The sequence below is a fragment of the Molossus molossus genome, unplaced genomic scaffold (assembly GCF_014108415.1).
Source record: "Molossus molossus isolate mMolMol1 unplaced genomic scaffold, mMolMol1.p scaffold_m16_p_5, whole genome shotgun sequence".
In the NCBI taxonomy this organism is placed as follows: Eukaryota; Metazoa; Chordata; class Mammalia; order Chiroptera; family Molossidae; genus Molossus; species Molossus molossus.
The window spans coordinates 85,363,769-85,387,110 of NW_023425388.1; the positions used below are offsets into that span (position 1 = coordinate 85,363,769).

At 39.3% G+C, this 23,342-nt stretch overlaps 1 protein-coding gene across 1 annotated transcript in view; it reads left to right on the forward strand.

Moving 5' to 3' along the window:
- The window catches only part of CMSS1 (cms1 ribosomal small subunit homolog), a 401,568-nt gene extending 381,100 nt beyond the window's left edge, over window positions 1–20,468 (forward strand). Inside the window, exons 3-10 of the mRNA XM_036242374.1 lie at window positions 2,216–2,287; window positions 4,028–4,157; window positions 7,882–7,941; window positions 8,857–8,959; window positions 11,918–11,978; window positions 13,170–13,257; window positions 18,738–18,826; window positions 20,183–20,468. Of these exons, the coding sequence (XP_036098267.1) occupies window positions 2,216–2,287; window positions 4,028–4,157; window positions 7,882–7,941; window positions 8,857–8,959; window positions 11,918–11,978; window positions 13,170–13,257; window positions 18,738–18,826; window positions 20,183–20,266 (687 nt within the window). The 3' untranslated portion in view covers window positions 20,267–20,468. The remainder of the gene's footprint in view (window positions 1–2,215; window positions 2,288–4,027; window positions 4,158–7,881; window positions 7,942–8,856; window positions 8,960–11,917; window positions 11,979–13,169; window positions 13,258–18,737; window positions 18,827–20,182) is intronic.
- The last annotated feature ends 2,874 nt before the right edge of the window (window positions 20,469–23,342 follow it).

Consider the following 23,342-nt stretch of genomic DNA (forward strand, 5'->3'; position numbering starts at 1 on the left):
GGGAAAATATCCTCAGGTGAGGAATAAAATATATATATATAATTATATATATATAATTTTTGACACTAAGGAATTGAGTATATACCCCAATTGCTTCACTTAAAAGCTTTAATTTTTTCATTTATTTTTGGGAAGTGTGATTCTTCTAAATATTTAAGCTACTATTGCTACATATTTAAAATCACTATATTTCATATAATTCCATTACTTATCAACTGTCGAAGACATATGCTGTTGGAATCGGTTTCCAGAAATGATTAGTTAGCCTGGCCTGAGTCTTTCACACCTTCTTATCTGCACTCTGAAGGTAAACATCAGCATTCATAAGACAGCTAAGTTTAGGAATTTTCAATATTATGGATTTGTATTTCCTCATAAAGCCATCTCTCCGCTATTGAAATTGACCCAATAAACTTGGCTTCTTCATTTGTACCCTACCTTAACCAGCTAAGGTGATTACTCCCAGAAAACAAATATACTGCATTTTCTTTAGGATGATCTAAGAATTTGAACCTAATATGTAAACCTGATTCTGTATCTTAACTAAAGCAATTCCTAAAACATGTTTCTTTTTTTCGATGCATGATTCAGAATTACATTTTCATTTTTCTTCCAGAGTCTGTATCCTTATAACTGAGCTAATTTCCAGATTTGTGTCATGTTGAGCTGATTGGCTTTATAAACCTAGCATAAATACAAGCCAGCACATTGAACATACTCTTAAAGAGCACCTCCATTTGCTAAATAAGAAAATGGAACAGGCTTCTACATCTGCTTCCCCAAAGCTTTGATATTGGTGACAGAATACTACAGTATGTCTTGAGGGATCTGCTAATCATATCTGGGCCTTTGCCTTAGGAGCATGAGCTGAATGTTGGCCTGGTCTGTAATTGGACTCTCATGACCATCTGGCAGCTTCAGTGACATATTAGTGGCCTTGGCCCAGTTTCTAATTGGCATGTATCTGAATCCACAAGACAGCTTAACTTTCAAAATAAGAGAGGTCATCATATCTTTTTTATTCTTTAGCTATGATGCAATTGCTCTTTGCAGGTTTTTTGTTTTAACTGAGAAGAAGCTAAAATTTCAAGATTCCATGTTACTTTAATCTTAAGCCTTTTGAATCTATTTCTCTACTAACTGAAACAGAGTCTAGAAACTGCTGGTCCTGGCCCCATGTCTTGAAGAAATTATGTAGCATTATATTTCTTGCTCTGGCTTCAGGCCGTAGGCATTCTTAATCTGCAGACTGTCTGCAAACTTTAATAGAAAGCTTCATCTGTAATCATTTTAAACAGAGCCAGTGGAGACAAGATTGCTTTAGTTAGTAGTTTACCAGCTTAAACTGAATACTCTCTAGTTGGAATGGAAACTTAATCAAGGAAAAACTCAAATAAGTTTTCACTTATATTTTATATCTTATTTGGCAACTGGTTTGAAAATGTTGCATAAAAGATCCAGCACAGGAAACATTTTATATTCCTGCTTGTGATTAATAAATATGGAATCTGAGGCATTCTACTTTATAAATCAAGGCCATAGTCCAAATTTCCTGTTTTTCTACATAAAAAAAAAAGAAAAAAAGACATGGTAAAAATAGCACTAAACTCTATGAGGTTCTCAGGGGTCAAGGCAACAGGCAAAATCTATTATTCAAGATGTCATGGTGCCGACACTTCTCAGACCATTATCAGAAACATTCATTTTGCAGTCACTATAGATAGGTAAGACATTTGTTGCAGGGTTTATAAAAATATAAGTAAATATATCCTACTTTAGATTTTCTGTGCTTATTGAGAAAAGGAAAGAAGAACAAAATAAGACAATAAACCAGTGACTTGGAAATAATGGGCTCACACATTGCTACTTCATGGAAAACGCCAATCTCATCAGTCCAACTTTCTTATTACATCTTCATTTTCATCTTATCTGTTTCTGTCTTGTATTTTACAAACCTAGCTACTGTCTTTAGTCTTTAAGACCCTGAGCCATCACCCCAAACACAATGTGCACTCACATATTCTGACCTTTGTTCAAAGATTTTTTCAGTCTGTAAAGTAGCCTACAATGGGTCTTCTATCATCTCTCTGTTTATAGAATATTACCAAGGTACTCTGAAGAATATATTTATGGTAGTAGGTACTGGGAGATTAGTACCATTAGTTGATACTTCATCATACTAAGAGGAAAGTTTTCGCCTTTGTATTTTTTATAGCCTAAGGAATGTTTCTTGGTACCGCCAAAGGAAACAAAAGAAGATGCCACCAAGACCAGGAAGAGGAGGAAGGTAATATTGATAATTCCTTACAATGGTGTGGCCCTACATGGTTAACATCACCTTTTTGTACAGTGTGCTTTGATAAGGCAGTTATTGTAATTGCCACTTTAGAGATGCAGAAATTGTAAGATGCAGCGAAGTTTGGTGACTTTCCTAAGGTCACTTGTAATAAGTGTTTCTGTTGGAGCTAAAAATAAATTCTTGTGACTCCTATTTCAGTTTTGTGGAACACTAAACGCCTTTCTTACCCACCCTGTGTTTTCACTGTGGTCAGAAGTCAGACATGGGTTTCTAATTCTAGAAGGGGCCCAGAGCTTCCCTGCCCTCTGGCCCCTCTTCTTTTCTTACCCATTTCAATTTTTAAAACTTTTTATCTTAGAGTATTTACAAAAAGAAAATAATAAGCAGATGAAAGTAGTATAAGGCATTTCTGACTCTCATTTGGAACCATAATTTAAAGCAAAAGGCACCCCTTGCACATTAATTCTTGCCAATGAGCATATGGAAGACTCTTGCTCCTATACAAACTTACTTATGGCTCAGACTCGAAGAAAGTGTGGTTAGCTTTGACCTTCCACCACAGTTGTGAAAACAGGAGTGTAATTCTCTCCCTGCCAAGAAGGATCTACTGCTGAAGTCAGCAGAGGAAATATGATTGGGATTAGAGTAAAGAAGATGGACTCAAACCAATTACTTAACAGCAAGCTTTTAGAAAACTGTAGTGTGTGTGCATATGTTTTCTTTGCTTGCAAATGGCCAAATAGGAAGATAGGAGATGCCAAATTGGCTGAGGTTTGGCAAGTCCTTAAAGAAGTAACTTTAACTTCTCTTTGATAGTTTGCGCACTAATGGCCTTCAGGAGTGTTAAGTTCTTGGTGGCTCAAGGTCAGAACTCTAGCTAGATAGTTTAGCCTTGGCTGAGGTCATGCTAAAATGTTCTCACCGATGACATATTTTTAAAAGTTAATTCATTTGACAGAACTTGGATCATTCTTGGCAGTGGTATAAAAATGAGGATATTATGGAAGGAGGAAAAAAGGCTGGGGGTTGTGGGGTGGGTGAGGAACAGCTCTTTCTAGATCTTTGGTGAAACATTAGAAGGAAATGAGAAGGGAAGTTTATGATGAACATTATAAATGATTGTGTGTTCCTAGTACGTTGCAGGCATTCAGCACATGCTACACAAGTAACTCCAAATCAAAATAGATGTTGAACAGTATTTCCGTACTGCTTTCCATAGGACCTGTTCAGGACTGTATCTCCCAAGACTTGAGAATGGAAAGTGTAAAAGTCCCCCTTTTCAGTGGGTCCTGTGCTGAGATTACTCCTGTAGCTTTTACTTTAATCCCAGAAATCCAAACTGAGAGTCAGTGCCTCACAGACCAGGTCAGGCAAGAAATTCTCAAAAGTCTGCTCTCCCAGGCTTAAAGAGGGGTTCCACAGCAGCAAGATTTCTTGACTTTTAATAGAAAATAATACCCTGTTATGGAGATTCCTGTAAAAATATCAGTTCTCCTAGAAGTCTTTGTAACTAAGAGTTACAAGGAATCTTTTAGATCATCCATACATTTTTCAAAGCAGTAATGTCCAAGTAATATAATGTTTTCTCAAGTGTGTTTATTAGAACTTACATTCATACTCAGCTATCACTGAATGTGTAGTTTAAATGCCAGAGGAATCAACCTATCCTAAGTCAAATGCCATTGTAAAATCTTTCCTCCCATGTTTTTCTTTCTTCTCGTGTCTTAGAAGAAAATTACTGACATTCTTGCAAAATCAGAGCCCAAACCAGGGATACCTGAAGACCTGCAGAAACTGATGAAGGACTATTACAGTAGCAGTCGCTCTGTGATTGAGTTAGAAGAACTGAAGCTACCAGGTACAGCTAGGCTTCTTTGGTTGGTTGGTTGGTTGGTTGGTTGGTTGGTTGGTTTGGATATTTTACCCCTTTGGTTTTTGTTGCTTTTTTTTTCTTTTTAAAATTCTGAGGTTAGTCATTAGATGGACCCATTGTAAATTGCTAGCAATTTTCCTGATGAGCAAATCAGATTCATCTTTACGGCATATGTGGCAAGGTACCTCAGCCAAACATTTATTTTCCCCATGCTAATACTTCTTTTCTCATCCTCGTAGTTTTAATTCTTAGATGATTTCTTTATTAAGATACTAAATGGTATTTGTTCAATCTAATAGAAAGATTTTCATCATATTTTTATTCAAAAGTCTAATTGTTGGGTATGCATTTTTTTAAAAGCAATTCTTCAAGGAGTAACAATCCCTAAAGAGGATAGAACTGAAATAAAAATAAAGATAAATCACACATTTAAAAGTATTGATGTGAAACACAAACTTAATCCTCTTTTATAGACAAGAATGTTAGTTTTAATAAGCAGTTTGGTTTTGTTGTTCTTACCTAGATTTCTAATTATGATTTTGATTTTAGAATAGTTTTTGGGTCCCAGCCCAGACTTTTTCAAGCAAACTATCTAAAGAAAGGGACAAAATTCTGCTCTTTTAGCAAGGCTGACATATTACTCCAGGTGATTCTTCAGCCTACTATTGTTTGAAATCTACTGTCTTAGGGTATTTATAATTATGTTAAAAGACATTGCAAAATTCTTAAAATAATTTATTTTAATTAATTTCAAATGTATTATACATCCTGTAACTCTTGGGCAGAGATTGAAGAAAAGAGATGTCATAAACTCAAACCACAAACAGTTTGGGTACCATGCCTGAGATGAGCTATTTATAGACTATGAAGGCTATCTAATACTGCTTTTGGAAAAAGTCAAGGGCAGTTTGACTTCCTTTTTCCATTACAACTTTATGCTTTCTAGAGGCTAGAGAAGCTGAAAATCAGCCCGTCCCCTAAATTTTTATAATTCCTTTGTGATACCCTTTTTTTTTATAAAATGCACTTTGGATTGGAGACATGAGTGCCCTGTCTGTTTCTTTTCCAAAAGGGATATCGCTTAGGGAATTGAAGGAGTGCATTTCCACATGGGTGAGGTCTGGGGTTTTCACTCACTGAGCCCACGGCTCCAAGTGCAGTCAGCAGCCACTCTTCTCAGCACAGCAGTTCCTCCAGAGAGAGCTGGGTCCTGACTGCTCCTTCTCAGGAAGCAAGTGTTATAACAAAGCCTCTTCTCAAGGTTTAACTGAAAGCGTGGTTTTACTGTGGCTCAGTGGTCAATTTCCCTTTCTAGTTTTGTGTTAGAGTATACCTTCGACTCTGGAAGGACTTGTGAGATCATGGGACCACTGCTACCCTGTAACCTCATGGAACATTGTAAACCTTAATTCACTAGAACTGTCGAGTCAAAGGTCAGGAGAAACCTTTAAGGAGTCATTTGAGTTCCATAGTGAGTTTACATTACATTATTGCTGTCCTAGAGTTCAATAATACAGGTAGATAAGAATGTGTAGTCATGTGTTGGTTTAGGGAAGTAGAAATTTGTAACTATGTTAAAAATAGTACTATAGGGAAAAAGAACAGGTTTTTTCGTTTTCAGTTAAGAAATTAGGCCATTCTGATTCACAGTGATCGAAAGCATCACAGGAAAGAAGGTTGTAGCAAAAAGGCCCATCACTACACTGGTGAGACCAAGGACAGAGAGGAAATCTATGCTAGGTAGGAGGAGGGACACACCACGGGTTATTCGGTGCAGGCTCAGGAAGGGGCCTAAGTATAAGGTGACTGTGAAGAATAAAATATTTTTCCTATTCAGTTTGCTGAGTGTGTAAGTTGGTTTTGATTTGAGGTTGTTTGTGTCTGTAGAGCAGGAACATGTCTTTTCAATTAACATGGTGCACTGTGCACTGTTAATGTCATACACATGGGCACTTAATTAGAGTTTTGAGGCAGGAGTCACTTGGAGCAAACCTTGCTGTACTCCTGAGAGCGGCAGTGTGGTTTCGATCAGTGCTGAAAGCCTGTCGGCTAGCTGCAACTGAGTCAGCCGGCGACTTAGAAAGCAAATTCCCAGGCTCACCCCCGAGGAATTCTGACTCACTATGAAAGAGGGAGTCCATCCCAGGAATCTGTATCTTTTGTGAAGCTCTCCAGGTGAGTCTGATCATATCCAGACTTGGGAAATTACAGTTGTCAAGACCATCGAAAGCTCTATAACAGTGCAGGAGGCAACATCTTTGAAGTCCGTTACATAATGCGTTATACATGCTGGGTCACAATATAAATGTCATTTAATTTAGTAATAGTTTACTCCTTAGCACTCTGCTGTGTTTATAGACAAGCTTTTCCTTATAGAAGAAACTAGGACGATGAACATGCTGCTCCTTTTTTACCATCTCAGTTGCAGGATTAATAATACTACACAATTGCTACACTATGACTGCCATTGGTTGAGCAATATTTTAGTGCTACATTGTCTTTTATTGTGTTGTTGTGTTTTTATGTATTATTCCCACTTTTTCCTAATGCACATTCCAATTTCCTTTCCCTGTAGTCATTCACTCTGTGTTAACATGTTTTTAAATGTATATGTTCTTATAAACTGTCATGTTGCTGTATACATTTTATAATTTATCTGAATGATGTTGTGCTGAACCATTCATTCTCTGTCTTTCCTGACTTAACACTTTTGTGAAATATGCTTGTATGGCTTTATGTGCATCTAGTTCAGTGCTTCTGAATGCTGCATGGTATTCTAATGACTTCAGATCTGTCACCTATTGCTCATCCATTTTCTCAACTATGGACACCTCGATTACTTCTAGTTCCCACTACCACAAATAATGCTAGGGTGAACATACTTGTGCGTGTCTCTCTATAGACCACACAAGAATTTCCTTCCATTGTTTACTCAGGAATGTAACCACGGGGTCGTAGTGTGGTATACATCATACTTTTACTACTTTCCAGAATAGCTACACCACTTACACCTCCACCTACAGCTCATTAGAGTTTTTGTCACTCTACATTCTAGATAACACTTGGTGTTATACATCTAACAGTTGCCATTCTAACGTGTATGTAAAAGTTATCTCATCATTATATTAATTTGCATGCCAATGATGATAGTGAGTTTGAACATCTCTACATAGATTTGTTAGCCATTTTAGCTTTGCCTTTGTATATTACCTGTTCCATGGATTGAAAAATGAAGATGCTTTGAATCCATTGAATAATACAATTAGCTTTTATTTCATTACCCTAAGAAACTAGGGTTGTTGCTGCTATTGTTTTAAATACTAGACAACACTTTAAAAAAAAAAATTTTTTTTTAAATTAATTTTAGAAAAAGAAGAGAGAGGGAGAAAGAGAGAGAAACACTGATGAGAGAGAACATCGATTGGCTGCCTCCTGCATGCCCCCCACTGTGGATCTGGCTCACAACCTGGGCATATGCCCTGACCAAGAATCGAACCAGCAACCTCTTGGTGCATGGGTCAATGCTCAACCACTGAGCCACACTGGCTCAGCCTAGACAACACTTTACAATATATATAACGAGCCCCCAATTCACTGTTTTACAATGTTCAAGAACACACTGTTCACATTTAATCTATTTTTATTATGTGAAACAAACATTGAAAATAGTTGCAAAATTCTCTACAAAGCATGTTTCTCGTATTTCTAGACTCCTGTTTCCTCAAGGCCAACGATTTGACTCATAGTCTTTCATCATACCTAAAAGAAAGTAAGTAAACTCTTATTTAAAAAAATTATTCACCAAGTTGTTATTACATTAAAACATAAGTTCAGTCTCTTTAAAATAAAAATTTTCAAAACTACATTTAAAATCAAAACTTTCCACCTTAAACAGATTTTAAATGGAGGGGTTTTTAGGTCCTTCTTGATACTAATTTTTATTTAGGTTTGTTCTTGTTTTGCTCTGGCTTTGGAAATTTGGGATTTGGTCTCATTTTTGTTTTATAGCACATTAGAAGTATTGGTCTAGGAACCTAGAGGATAATTAGTGTTCTAGTCTCAGGTCCCCCACTAATTTGCTCTTTGACCTCGGACAAGTCACTGAGTAGTCTCTAGGACTTGACCTTGTTATCTGAAAGATAAGGAAGTTGGACTTTCTCATCTGTTCCAGCTATGAGATTCTGAGATTCTGTTCACATCTTCAGAACTCAGACCTAGGGCATTACATAGTCAGTCTAATTTATTCTTTTTGATATGTACTATGTGTAGTCAGTAATAACTAGATTATCACAGGAACTAGTCATTTATTTGTAACCAACGTTGGAGTATTTGGATGTAAAGATTTAGCATTCTTCTTTCAAACTCTAATCTGTTCTGATGACACTTAGCTTGAGTTCATAAATATTTCTCAGCCTCAATTCAGCAAATGTAAATGTAGGTAATAGAGTTTGTTGGTTATGAGAACTGAACAAGAGAATGTATGTAAAGTGCTCAGCACAATGTCACTGTTTAACAAATTTCATTTTAATCTAATACCTACAATAACCAGAGAATAGAATCTAAACAGTGCTCATATTTTATTTTACTTAAACACTAACAGAGAAGTAATTGGAGAACACTTAACTTTGGGGGCCCTATTTTGCTATATTTGGAATAATATTTTTTCTTATGGCCTTTTTCCCAGTCTGCCCCAAATGGGCAAAACTTCGGAAAAACCATATTGAGAAGAAATCTGCCCTAATGCTGATCATCTGCAGCTCTGCCAGCCGTGCCCTGGAGCTCATTAGGTCAGATGCTTCACCTATTATTTTGTCATTGTTTTCTGAATAACTGATATGTGCCAAAGTGATATATTCTGTAAGCTGGAGATGTAGCAATGAACAAAACTCTCTATGAGAATTTACTTTCCAGTCAGGGACAGACAATAAACAAATAAATGTGCATTATAATGTCAGCTAGTGATAAGTTACATAAGAAAAAATACAGCATAGCAAAGGGGTAGAAGTGGATGGGGCTGCTTTTAAAAGAGGGTTCCAGAAGCTTCTCTAAGGAGATGACATGTGAGCAGAGACTTGAACAGAGTGAAGGAGAAAGCCAAGCAGATATCTAGGAGCGTGCCAGGCAAGGGGCCGTCAGGGTCATCTGAATAGTCATTCTGAAGGATCGCTTTGGCTGCTATGTGGAGAATACACATTGTAGAGGGCAGGGCTGAAAACAGGGAGATCAGAGCAATAACCTGTTAGAAGAAAAAAGTAGAAGAAAAGATGTAATTAAAATAATAAAAGATAGAACCAAGAAATAAACTTACCAAAGCCAATATAAAGAAAATATTACACAGAAGACTTTGAACAAACACAAAAGCACACCACATTCTTAAATAATTAGACTCATGCTGTAAAGTTGTCTCTTTTACCTAGGATAGTCCACAAGTCTCACAGATTCCCAATGGAACTCCAGAAGAATTATTTTTAAATCAGGTAAACTAGTTCTAAGTCCCTATGAGAAGAAATCAGTTCTCAGGGAAATTCTGAAAAAGATACTAATGAGCAGATACTATGCCTATAGTATCAGGTTATAAACAAAAACATACTACAAAGTCTCAATAATTCAAATAGTATGGAACTGGCACATGACAGACAGATCAGATCAGTGGAGCAGAACTGAAGGTTCAGAAATAGACCCATGTGTATATGAAAATGTAGCATATGGCGAAGGTGACAAATCAGTAGGGAAAGATAGATTGTTTAATAGATGGTATTAGAACAACTGGTTAGCCATCTGGAAAAATAAACTTGGATCCATATCTCACTTCTTATACCAAGATAAATTCCAAGTGGACCAAAAATTTTAATGTAAAAATTATGTTTTGAAAATAACTTGTCATTGCTTTACGAAGTGCTTTTCATTCACTGTAGTTTTTGTAGAATAAACCAAAAAGGTTTCCACTGGATTTGGAGTAACATTCAGCTTTCAGGGAAGAGCCATCAGAGTAAAAGGGGATTTACTGAGATTCACGCTCTCCCCGGGCCAGGCTCTGTGCCAGGTTTTGACCCAAGACAAAGTAAAGAAAAATTTAAGTCCTGAAGAAAGAACAACTTTGATCAAATAGACTTAGGTGCAAATGTACACATTTGGTAGTTATTTAGCTTCTCTTTGTCTAAATGAACTGATCTAATCACGAATTTAGAAAAGTAGCTTTGCTAATAGTCCTTCAAACTCTCCTTTCCTCATTAGGCACACACAAAAGTGTTTCAATTATTTCTGCTCTAAACATAATTGATCTTCAAGAGTCCAACTGCTTCCCGGAAGCTCTATTTGAAACCATAGGACTGGTTACACTGACTTTTCAGTGTCTTAAAAACTACCACCACAGATCTTTTTCATATTCAAGTGCTAATGGCAAAGAGGTTGGCCTCAAGGTGGCCTCTTAAAAACAAGCTGTCAAATTGATTTGAGTGGTTGCTTTGTACAAATGCCTTTCTGAGGGGTAGAAACGCACTGTGTTGTTGTACTTCATTCACCAATTCTCAGTGTTTCTCTGTTTTTCTCCATAATACTGTGATCCATTTCAAGTTTAGGAGATTTTTGAGCAGGCACAGCAAGCCCTATTCATAAAGACTAATGGTAAATAATTCTAACTTTTGTAAGAATATCTTCTCCCTTGAGAACCTTGAGTTATGTCAAATATGTCCCCTAAATTGTCTTCCTAGTTAACCTTGCCTTGGGGAAAGCTTACGTATAAGTAAAAAATCAAGTGCAACAGAACTTATATAATATGATTCACTATTTGCAAACTCATAGATTCTTACTGGTCAATAATATTTCCAAAGTATAATAATGATATATAAAGGAAAGTAATATTCTCGAGCAGTTTTTCCATGTTAGTTCTTGCCCCAAATATCAACTAAAAGATTTTGTTATTTTATACCCCTTTATATCTGAAACATTTCTACATTTTCAAAAATTATAGAAAAGTTCCCTCTGCAAAGTAAATAAAAGTGGGGACTGCTCACCCTGGCCGGTTTGGCTCAGCGGTTAGACCGTCGGCCTGCGGTCCAGAGAGACCCAGGTTCGGTTCCCGCCAAGGGCACGTACCTCGGTTGCAGTTTGTCCCCGGCCCTGGTTGGTCGGGCGGATGGCAGCCACTCGATGTGTCCCTTTCACATCGATGTTTCTCTCTCTCTCTCTGTTCCTCTCTCTCCCTCCCACTCTACCTGAACAAAAAAATGGGAAAATGTCCTCAGTTGAGGATTAAAAAAAAAAAGTGGGGGCTGCTCTGATGAAGGACGTGAGCCCCCTTGCTCTTCCCTGTCAGCTTATCCCCAGCTCCCCTCACAGCCCCAGAGCACTGGCTGGCACCACGGCCGAAGGAGATTCCTTACAACCAAATTTTGTATGAGAACTGTACTGCAGGGTTTGAAGACATTCTCTGCCAGAGACCTGAAACACAGAAATTCTGTATTGCAAGTAAAGCGTAGCTCCATGTTTCAGTGCTCAGGGAAACTGAAGTAAAACTAACCTCGTGTTGAGAGTTAGAAGCCTGCATAAAAGGCCACCCACTTTTTTTCAGAGATGGCTAATCTGAAAATCTCAGAATTTTTATGTGTGTGTGTATGTGCACATATATGCACACATAAATAAATGTACATATTCTTTTGTGTAAAGCAAGACATAATATTTAAGTAGTCAACATGGCCCAGAATAAGTGACTTTTCTTATGCATTTAATCTATTCCTTTTCATTAGGTTGATGACAGCATTCAGAGGAGACAGCAAAGTAATTAAATTATTTGCAAAACACATAAAGGTAAGCAAAGGGCCTGTGGTTCTTGGTGGGAGGAAATGTTAATGATCCTTAAGGGTCACTTCTGGACCTCAGCTTTTCCCGCCAACCTCTGCTTATCTCCTCAGCAAGTGTTTTCTTTGGTGCTTCCTTATAGAGCATATTTAACAAACCATTCTGGTTTTCTTTGCATACCTACCTCTCCCCACAGTAGTCACACTCCTCCATGCTCTGAGATTCCTCTACAGAAGCTGAGCTTTGACTCTTGGACTCTTTAAAGATTTACCAGTGTTCTTCTCTCTTGATGTTAACCTTCTTTACCCTAGAAGTTGACCCTTTGCTTTTTAACTTTCTTAACTTTTAGATAAAATGCTCTAAATTGGCCTATGATTGCACTTTCTAATGACTCTTTGAAAGGAGTTTCTGCACCCAATTTCTAACATGTGAAGGGGGTGCGTCCTCACACATCCAACAAATAATTTGGACACCAGCTTGATGTCCTACAATTTAACTCAGTTCTGACATTCTCTACCTGGAAATACATCAGATTCTACAGGTTGAGAGCTCAGTCCTACAAGACTGTATACATACCCCCTAACCTCAACTTCTGACCAACTGATTGTAAATCAGAGGTTCCCACAACCCTCTCCTTGGATTTAGTTAATTTGCTAGAGTAGCTTGCAAAACTCAGAAACATTTTACCTACTAGATCTCTGGTTCTTTAAAAAATGTATAACTCAGGAACAGCCAGATGGAAGAGATGCATAGGGCAAGGAATGGGAGAGGGTGCAGAGCTCCCAGGTCCTCTCCCGGCACCCCACTCTCCCCAGTCTCCACTTGTTCACCCACTCACATTCTTCATACCTCTTCCTCTAAGGTTCTTTAATGGAGGCTTCAGTACATAGGCCATTGGCGAATGATTCAGCCTTCAGCCCCTCTCCCCTCCCTGGAGGTTGAGGGTAGGAGTGAAAGTTCCAGCCCTCTAATTATACAGTTGGTTCTCCTGGAACTGTCCCCATCCTCAGGTGCTTCCCAAAGTCACCTCGTTCAAATAACAAAAGACAGCTTTATCACACTCAACACTTAGGAAATTGCAAGGGCTTGGGGAGCTGTGAGTCAGGAACTGTGGATGAAACCCATGTTTATTTGAGAAATATATTTTGGTAGTTTGCCTCAATGTCACACTTTTCTTCATTTTCTTCCATCTTGGAATAGGTCCAGGAGCAGGTAAAGTTGCTGGAGAAGCGTGCTGTGCACCTGGGTGTAGGAACTCCAGGGAGGATTAAAGAGCTTGTTAAACAAGGTATGAAAAGAGCCAGTGATACTCTTCAGAGCTGGGGGTTTGCCTTACCCCCATGTGAGTTTTGGGGTACCACATGTGTGATGGAGTGAAACCAGGTCTCTGCATTAATTCAGGGGTTGGAAACTCTGCCGTTGGTCTCTGCAGTCAGCCAGCAGGTAGAATGGAATAGGGAATGGTAAGTACTGTGGCAGACTGAAGGTCAGGTGCCCACCCAAATACATTCAGAGTGCAATTGCTTAAGCAGGTTGGTGAGTCCACAATCAGTCCCATCAGTTTACACCCTCTGGAATTTGTTGAGCAGGATACGTGTGAGTATTTCCCTCTCACTTGAGTCTTGGTTCCCCAAGACTCCATTCCACTGGATAACTGATATATAAAACAGGTTGAAACAAAAATACAGTTTTTGTGGATCGAATACTGGTATTCTCGAATATTTCTCTCAAATGCATTTCTCTTTTAGTGCTTTACTCAGAGAGTATTCCAGACACCATCCACCTGCTAACTTGCTGATGAACTTATTCCCTGTTCTACCTGCCAGACAGACTAAAGATTTCTTGTCAATACTCATTTCCAAATTACTTCTTTAATATAGTAATACACATTGTTTTATAACTGACATGAGCTATTCCTGGATTTTAAAAAATATATCTAAAAGTAATGTGTTCATCAATATAATAACTCGGTATAGAGATGGTCATTTGCCAGAAAGCAAATGAAAACTAAAAGTACTAGTGTGTCTCTCCAGATGAAAGCCATCCAGGGTTAAATAAACCCACTGTATACAGAGCTCTGTGAAATTACAAGTAACAAACTGGAGGCCCCAGATGAGGAAGGAAAACAAATATTTTTTAAGTTCCTATTTGTGCTTAGCAGTATGATAGACACGCTCACTTCATGCAGTACTTACGTCATCCTTCTTCTTTTCTTTTTTTTTTTTTTTTTTTTTTATCCTCACCCGAGGACATTTTTCCAATTTTTGTACAGGTAGAGTGGGAGAGAGAGAGAGAGAGAGAGAGAGAGAGAGAGAGAGAAACATCGACGTGAAAGGGACACATCGAGTGGCTGCCACCCACACCACCAACCAGGGCCGGGGACAAACTGCAACCGAGGTACGTGCCCTTAGTGGGAACCGAACCCGGGTCTCTCCGGACCGCAGGCCGACGCTCTAACAGCTGAGCCAAACTGGCCAGGGCCATCCTTCTTATTTTCTATGAGAGAAAGCTAAAGCTCCCAAGGGTTAAGTGGCCCTCCCAAAGTCACTTGGTCTAGGCATTCCTGGATCCTGAGCCTTCCCCAATCACAGAGCTCCTGATCCCATTGAAGAGATAAGTACACATGGAATTAGGTTGACAATACAAGACAGTAAGGGCCAAGGGCCAAGTGAGCACTTCCGAATCTGGAGGAGTTGAAATGAGGGAGAGATTGATGTGCTAGCCGAGTCTGCAGGGAAAGCTCTACAGAGGAAAGCTGTTTTAACTGATCTTTAAAGTATGGGGAGGATTAAAATCGGGTCTTTGAAGTATGCAGATGTGAGAAAAGCGTTCAGGAACCAGAGAAAGGCTAAATCGGAGGAGAGCAGGCAGAGAGACACATGGTATACCTGGAGATGATAAGTAAGCAATACTGGGTTTAGTTAAGGAGCCCCTGTTGTGGACTAAGACTTCCAGATTCAGATCCCAGGTCCAGCAACTTACCATGCCAGCTCTGTGACCTTGGCAAGTTACCCTTTCTAAACCGGTTTCTTTCTCTAAATGACAGACAGTAATTGAATGCCAATAAAGACAGTGAGTGTCATCCTTTAAGAACTCAACAAATACTAGTTGTTATTTTTATTAAAGAGAGCACCTTTCTTACTCGGAGACTTCTAGCCAGTGATTTAACTGGAAAGAAAGTCAGATTGTGGAGGGAGGACCTTGAGCAGTAAGCTGAGGAGTTTGGATTTTTGTCTTGTGAACATAACAGGGCAATGAAAATGAAGGAATAGGTGAGCGGTGCTCACAGTCCATCTGTGAGGCACAGAGTTGGGAGAGCTGGGCTGAGCAGCAGGGAAGGCGAGGGATGGACGCCGCCTCTTCACAGCTCCCAGCCAGACATTCACCTCGCCCGTTCCTGGAGTGCAGATAGGTGTTTGTGTGTCACCAGGCCCCCATGCAGTAGGGCCACTCTTCTTTGTATTTAGAAGCGTGAGAGAGAAGCACAAAGCTGTACGGTGGTTGAAATTAGATTGTTACAGAATTCTGAGAGCTCAGTGTGAAAGATTATTTCATTTAAGGAGTGGAAAAATAATGTATAATACCAATAAAAATAACTTTAATTTCTGATTCTGGTTAGATGAATGGTTTAATATTCATTAAACACCCGTGTTTGGCTACATGCCAAGTATTTAAAGAGAATAATTCTAGCACTCTAGAAACTGAAAACCCAGCGAAGCAAGACAAATGGCACACCACTCATCTTAGCTGTTTGTGACTTAAGATGTTTATATGTATGATATGTTAAGGAGAGTTTCCAGACATCAAATATCTCATGACATTGGGATCTGTGCAAGTATAGACAGAATGGTATTATTTTAATTTAATAATAAAGGGGATTTTCTAACTATAAGAGCCTTTGAAAGTGCAGAAAGGTACAGAAAAGAAAATAATTCACTTTAGCCCTGGCCGGTTTGGCTCAGCGGTTAGAGCGTCGGCCTGCGGTCCTGAGAGACCCGGGTTCGGTTCCCGCTAAGGGCATGTACCTCGGTTGCAGTGTGTCCCCGGCCCTGGTCGGTTGTGCGGGTGGCAACCACTCGATGTGTCCCTTCACATCGATGTTTCTCTCTCTCTGTTCCTCTCTCTCCCTCCCACTCTACCTGAACAAAAAATGGAAAAATGTCCTCGGTTGAGGATTAAAAAAAAAAAAAAAAAAAAAGAAAATAATTCACTTTAGAGATAATCTTTTATTAGTTAATATTGAATATGTTTCCTTTTAGTGTTTTTTTCTGTGTATTTTATATATTTTTATAAGTAGAGCTCATACCATATATCAATGTTATGACCTACCTTTTCCTGTAATATATCTTATGAGGACTTGCCTTGTCATGAACTAGTTTAAATTTTTAATTTTTAATGACTATGTAATATTCTATTATAAAGTTATTGTTTTTTCCAGTTTTATTGAAATATAATTGACCTACAACATTATATTAGTCCAAGATGTACAATATCGTGATTTGATATATTTATATATGTTGCAAAATGATCATCTCAATAAGTTTAGCTAACATTAGTCACCTCATAGTTACATTTTTTTCTTGTGATAAGATTTTTTTTAAGATCTACTCTCTTAGCAACTTTCAAATATACAGTTGTTAACTGTAGCCACCATGCTATATATTACATCCCCAGAACGTATTTATATTATAACTGGAAGTTTTTACCTTTTGATCACCTTCATGCATTTCCCCCACCCTCACCTCTGGCAACCACCAGTCTGTTCTCTGTATCTATGAGTTCAGTTTTTCTATACTTCACATATAAGTGAAATCATACAATATTTCTCTTTCTCTATCTGATTTATTTCACTTAGTATAATGGCCTTAAGGTCCACCCATGTTGTTGCAAATGACAGGATTTCCTTCTTTTGTATGAATGAATAATATTCTATCGTGTATATATATCACTTTTTTTTTTTAATCCTCACCCAAGAATATTTTTCCATTTTATTTTCAGATAGAGTGAGAGGGAGAGAGAGAGAGAGAGAGAGAGAGAAACATCAATGTGAGAGAGACACATCGATCAGTTGCCTCCCGCACGACCTTGACCAGGGTTGAACTGCAACCGAGGTACATGTCCTTGACCGGAATCAAACCCGCGGCACTTTGGTCCATGGGCCAACGCTCTAACCGCTGAACCAAACTGGCCAGCGTTATATATTACCTTTTTGACCTTCATTCATTCATGGACAGTTCAAGTGTTTTTTTGTGTTGGTTATTGTAAATAATGCTGCAGTGAACATGGAGCTGCAAATACCTTTTCGAGATATGATTTCATTTCCTTTGGCTGTATACCCAAAACTGGGACAGCGGGATCTTTTTAATGTTTTGAGGAACTTCCATACTGTTTTCTGTAGTGGCTGCACCAGTTTACATTCCCACTAACAGTCTCAGTCCTTGCCAACACTTGTTATCTTTTGTCTTTTTGATAACAGGTAAGACGATATCTCATTGTGGTTTCGATTTGCATTTTCCTGATGATTAGTGATGTTGAGCATCTTTGCTTGTACTTGTTGGCCATTTGGATATCTTCCTTGGAAAAATGACTTTTCAGTTCCGCTGCCCATTTTTCATCAGATTTTTTTTTTGCTATCAAGTTATATGAGTTCTTTATGTATTTTGTATATTAAACCCAATTTATAGATTGCTTTTTAACAATTCTATTATGGTAAACTATTTGGGTTGTTTCTGATTTTTTTTCTATTATAAATAATACTTCAATGATCATCTTTGCAAGTAACTATGTTAAAATTTTTGATGTTTTTAATGGAATATGTCATAGAAGGAGAATTATTTTATGAAATAGGAAGCATTTTAAAGCTCCTTTTCTGTAATGCCCAGTTGCCACTAGCAGTGAATCATTTTTTAAGGGAAGACTATCAACCCATTGTCTTTTTTTGTTTATCATTTCTAATTTTTCAGAGAGTTTTAAATAAGAGGCATTGTAATTATAAGAAGCATGAAAAATTCCTTCGGGCAGAGAGGGAACTGTTGAAATGGTTCCGGAGGAAACCTGAAGGAGGGCCCTGCAGTTGTGTTTCCACACGAAACATGAAAGAGGTCGGGACAGTTGGGGAGAAGACGGGGAGTGAGAAGAGCTAACTGTGCCCGACTCAGACCTCTGAGAAGCAGACAATCCCTGAGGTCCCCTGGAGCCCCGCGTTCCATTGTTGTCTCTCAATAGACAGGAAGACTGTGGGAATGGAGTCCTTCAGTGGTTTACCAGTCTCCTTGAAGGATAGCAGCCTTTGAAGGGGGCTCATTCACCTTAACTTCCTGTCTGCTTAAAGTGATCCTCCCAACTCTGTCTTCATCCTTTGCTTACTCACCTCCTCAGTCATGCGGACTCAGGTCGACTCAACTCCTCGGAAGGGCCACCGCCCCAAACTGCAGGGATCTTATCAAATCCCTGTCAGGAATGAAACTTCATCCTCGGGGGCTTCCTGGAGGCTTGGGGTTGATTCTTTGCCTGCACTTGGGTATTTGACAAGTTCATCACCAGCAGCTTCCCTGCTTCTCAGAATCAGTGGTACAATTACCAGGAGCGAGCGAGTCTCGGAGTGCTGCATTTGTTTTCCATCAGGCGAGGGCAGCGTTTAATGTGAGATTAGTCTCTGGGGAAGAGGCAGCAAATGGGGAGAAAAGCAACCAGGAGCATACAAAGTCGTTTTAATTAGCTTATGTCACAAGGTCTTTACTGAAGCAACTCGCTCCCCGTCTCTTTCAGGTGGCCTTAATTTGAACCCCCTAAAGTTTCTGGTGTTTGACTGGAATTGGAGAGATCAGAAGTTGAGGAGGATGATGGATATTCCCGAGGTACTGTGTAACCAGCAATTGTCTTTCATCTTTATTTTTTTCTATTTGAACTTGTGTTCAACCACAAGAATAAAACTTTTGAAATGAGGAACCAGCACATTCTGGCCTTTGACAGTTACCCTAAAGTAACAATGTGTTTTCTAGGAATCAGCTTTGTTTCTTCATTAAATGACCCATAGCTTCTGCTGTACCAGGGCCCATATATGTCCATGCTGTATCTTTGAGAAACAGGCTCTGGAGGACTTGGTACCTTTCCCTGTGCCTTGCTTTAGAGACATGACCACCTTTGCTTTTCATTCTTATAAGTGCACTTGGAAGAGGGGGAACAAATTTGCCTCATTGCTCACGTCTCTGCATCTCCCAGAACCCACTTACTTAATTTAGAGGGCTATTTTGGTTTGGGGAGATGGGGAAATATCTTGATGTCTCAGTGGATTAAAACTGAATGACTTTGTGGGAAAGGCATTAGCACATTATATATTTATGAAAGTAATTCACTATCATCATACGGTGAAAAAATTGATTTGCCACCCACCATGTTATGGGGCTAATTTTCCAGTCTGGCCGATTGTTTACATGTAGTTGTTGGAGAGCAGAGGATTTATACAGTGGTTAACATGGCTGCTAGTCACCAACCAGGAATGAATCATGGCAACAACTGGCAAAGAGGCTTGGAATTACTCCTCCAACCATGCAGAATGAATGTGTTTACCACATAAAACTGTATTCCCAGAATGACCAAACCTGATTATAGTTGATTAGTGAATTAGATATCAGTTCAAGTTAAGAGACAGTTTTCTCAGTTTCCTACACCTATACGCGCGCGCACACACACACACACACACACACACACACTGCCCCCTGAACTGACTGGCTTTTTAAAACTGGTTTAACCAATTTAATGCTCAGCACATGAGGCCATATTTGATTATTTCAGCTTTAATGTTAAATCTGAGTAGCCCACCACTTATTTTCTAATTACAGTAATACAGAGAAATAGTAACAAAAAAACCCTTGTCACCCATAGTTATTTGCATTATGTTGATGTCATTAGCAGTTATTCTATATTGAAATATTGTCTATAATCTGGGCACACTTTGGATATCTTTGTGTGGGACCTTCTTGTATGAGGTTTTATTTTGAGTGGCTGCAAACAAAAGGGCGCTTGAGTAAAACTGGTGTTTTGTATCATACCTCTTCCTTTCTTGTGTAAATGTTCCAGCTCCGAATAAAATACAGGTCAGGATTTCTGCCATCCTTACTCTAGCCATACCAGCAAGTCCAGGAGGTTGAATTTATTCACCAAGACCCTCTTTTCTTGATCTTAACCCCGCTTTGGTCTTTTCTCTTACGTAGATAAAAAAGGAAGTTTTTGAACTTCTGGAAATGGGAGTCCTCAGTCTGTGCAAGTCAGAATCCTTGAAGCTGGGCCTTTTCTAAGTCTGTGTCCTGATGAAGATGCCAGTTTTCATAGTGGGATTTGCCTCTTCTTCAGTGGTGCCGGCACACTACAGACACTCAGCAAATATCAGCTGTTGTTCTATCACGTTAACTGCATCACCAGGTGGATCACTGGGAATGCATGGCCAAAATGAGTCTGTCCTTTGCCAACTCCCTGAATAATAAAGTATCACCAGCTTGTCTCTTACTGACTGGCCTCTGATGTGACTGTACAAGAGAAGGGAAAGAGCTCTGGGCAACCTTAGGCAAAATGCATCCCTCTCTGAGCCTCAGTTTCATCGGCTGCAAAGTGGGAATGATGTTCCACGGGACTGTTGAGGATTTCATGTGATGGTACATGGGGAACAGATTTGTAAGCTGAAGTCTGGTCCCGGTGTGAAGGGTGGCAGTAGTAGTAGGAGAAAGAGCTGCAAGTGTGCATGAGACTTTGTAAGCATAAAAGACAATAATAGAACTACAACTGTCTTACCCATTTACTTTTTAACTTGATATTTTGAAATAATTTCAGATTGACAGAAAAGTTACAAAAATAGTATAGAGAATCCCCATACATCCTTCCTCCACCTTTTCCCAATGTTAACATCATGTATAACCATGGTGCAGTTATCGAAACTCGGAAACCATTGTTGGTACCGTGCAATGAACTGAGCTGCAGACTTTATCCGACGTCACCGGTTTTTCCACTGCTGCCCGCTTTCTGCCCCAGGACCCAGTCAAGGGCTCCACGTTGCATGTAGTTGTCCTGGCTCCAGAGTTTGCTCAGACCAATGACTGCTCCCCAGTCTTCCCTTTGTTTCATGACCTTGACACTTTTCAAGAGTCCTGATAGGTATTTTGTAGAATGTTCTTCAATTTGAGTTTGTTAGTTGTTTTCTGCATTTTTTTAGCCAGAATACCACAGAAATGACATGTTTTTTTTGTTTTGTTTTTTATCCTCACCCGAGGCCATTTCTCCATTTTTGGTTTAGATAGAGCGGGAGGGAGGGAGAGAGAGAGAGAGAAACATTGACGTAAAAGGGACACATTGAGTGGCTGCCACCCACACAACCCAACCAGGGCCGGGGACAAACTGCAACTGAGGTACATGCCCTTAGTGGGAACAGAACCCAGGTCTCTCTGGACCGCAGGGCGACGCTCTAACCGCGGAGCCAAACCGGCCAGGGCGATATGTCCTTTTCAGTACATCATAGCGGTGGGTACATAATGCTGATTAGTCTGATTATTGGTGATATCGACCTTGTTCACCTGGTTATAGCAGTGCCACCTGGAGTTCCCCCCTGTAAAATTACTTTATTTCCCTTTATAATTAATATCTATCTTGGGGGAATATCTGTCTACTTTGAGGCTACACAAATGTCCTGTTTTCCCTCTCTATTTTTCCTACTGATTTTAGCAACATTAGTAGTTCTTACCTGAAACCATTATTACTGCAGTGATTTTTCTTTTTCCCTCGGTGCTTCAACATTTATTAATTGGAATTTTTTTGTAAGAAAGAGATGTCTCGCCCTGGCCGGTTTGGCTCAGCGGTTGGAGCGTCCGCCTGCGGTCTGGAGAGACCCGGGTTCGGTTCCCGCTAAGGGCACGTACCTCGGTTGCAGTTTGTCCCCGGCCCTGGTTGGTCGTGCGGGTGGCAGCCACTCGATGTGTCCCTTCGCGGCGATGTTTCTCTCACTCTCTCTTCCTCCCACTCTATCTGTACAAAAAATGGAAAAATGTCCTCGGGTGAGGATAAAAAAAAGAAAGAGATGTCTCTTTTCCCCATTTACTTGTTTGTTCACACGTTTATTTACCTCAGTTTAGATTCACGAATGTTTATTTTTTTCTTTGGGTTATAACCCAATACTATTGGTTTTTATTTTGTTGCTCAAATTCACTTACTTTTTTACTCATTTAAATAATGTTTGTTGATCACCCATTTATGTGAAACAATATTTAGGGCTTTCACTTACATATAGTCTGTCATGTTTAATCGTTGAAATAATCCTGAAGGAAAAGTATTATTAGTCACATTTTATAGATGTTGAAACTCAATCTCAGGAGGGACACACGGTAGTTTTAAGTAGCAGAACTAAAGGCCCCAGATCTGCCATATTCACTTCTGGACACTGTGATTGCCTTTGCGAGGGATTCAGGCATATATAGCAAGTAAGAGATTAAAAACAAACAAACAAAAAACCCACTACTGGTATATAAAAGTCCACTCTTGAATACTGTGAAAGTTAATGCGCCTGGCCATCTAGCAAATCAAACCCCACAAACACACCCCTCCGCACACCTGTGACTTGCTGCTAGGGCACCTCTGTCGTCTGGAAGCCACACACAGGGACTCAAAGGAGAGAAAAGCAGGTTCCATTCTGTAGAACCCTGACTCAGGCCCAGCCAGTTAGAGGAAAAAGAGAAAGAGCCACCACAATATGAAAATTTATTCAACTATGGCTAAACTTAGCCCTATTGTTTTCATCTCTTTAATCTTAACATGGTGAGAAAAAGAAATAGATCACAGGCCTTCCCAATACAGGCATTTAACTGTCTATCAATTAGTATGTCTTAGATTAATCTGGGAGAAGACATCAAGCATAATTATATAAGAGGACAGATTTGAACATTGAGACATCCAATCTGTACATTTCAGAATTCAAACCAATCCACTAAGCCACTGTTGACTTACCAAAACCAGAAAATGAGACCATCATGATTATTATGGCATATAACTATGTGTGGGTGTGAGTATGCCCCACATATATAACCACTTCCTGATTCTACCCTCATATTTAGTACATTTGCATCCCAGCAGTTAATAGGGAAAAGGCCATGAAATATGAGGCAACTCCATATACATAAAATGACTGGTAATGAAGAGGAGGCTAGCTACACAGCAGTTAAAGAGAACTGAAAGCAAGGACTTAAAAAATCACTGAAGTTTCTAATGATACTGCAACACAACAACTGCCAACAGACCGTCACATCCATATCAGTTCAGAGCAGTGCTGCTCAACCAGAGCAGCTTTTGCCCCCCAGGGGCCATTGGCAAAGTCTGAAGATATATTTGGTTGTC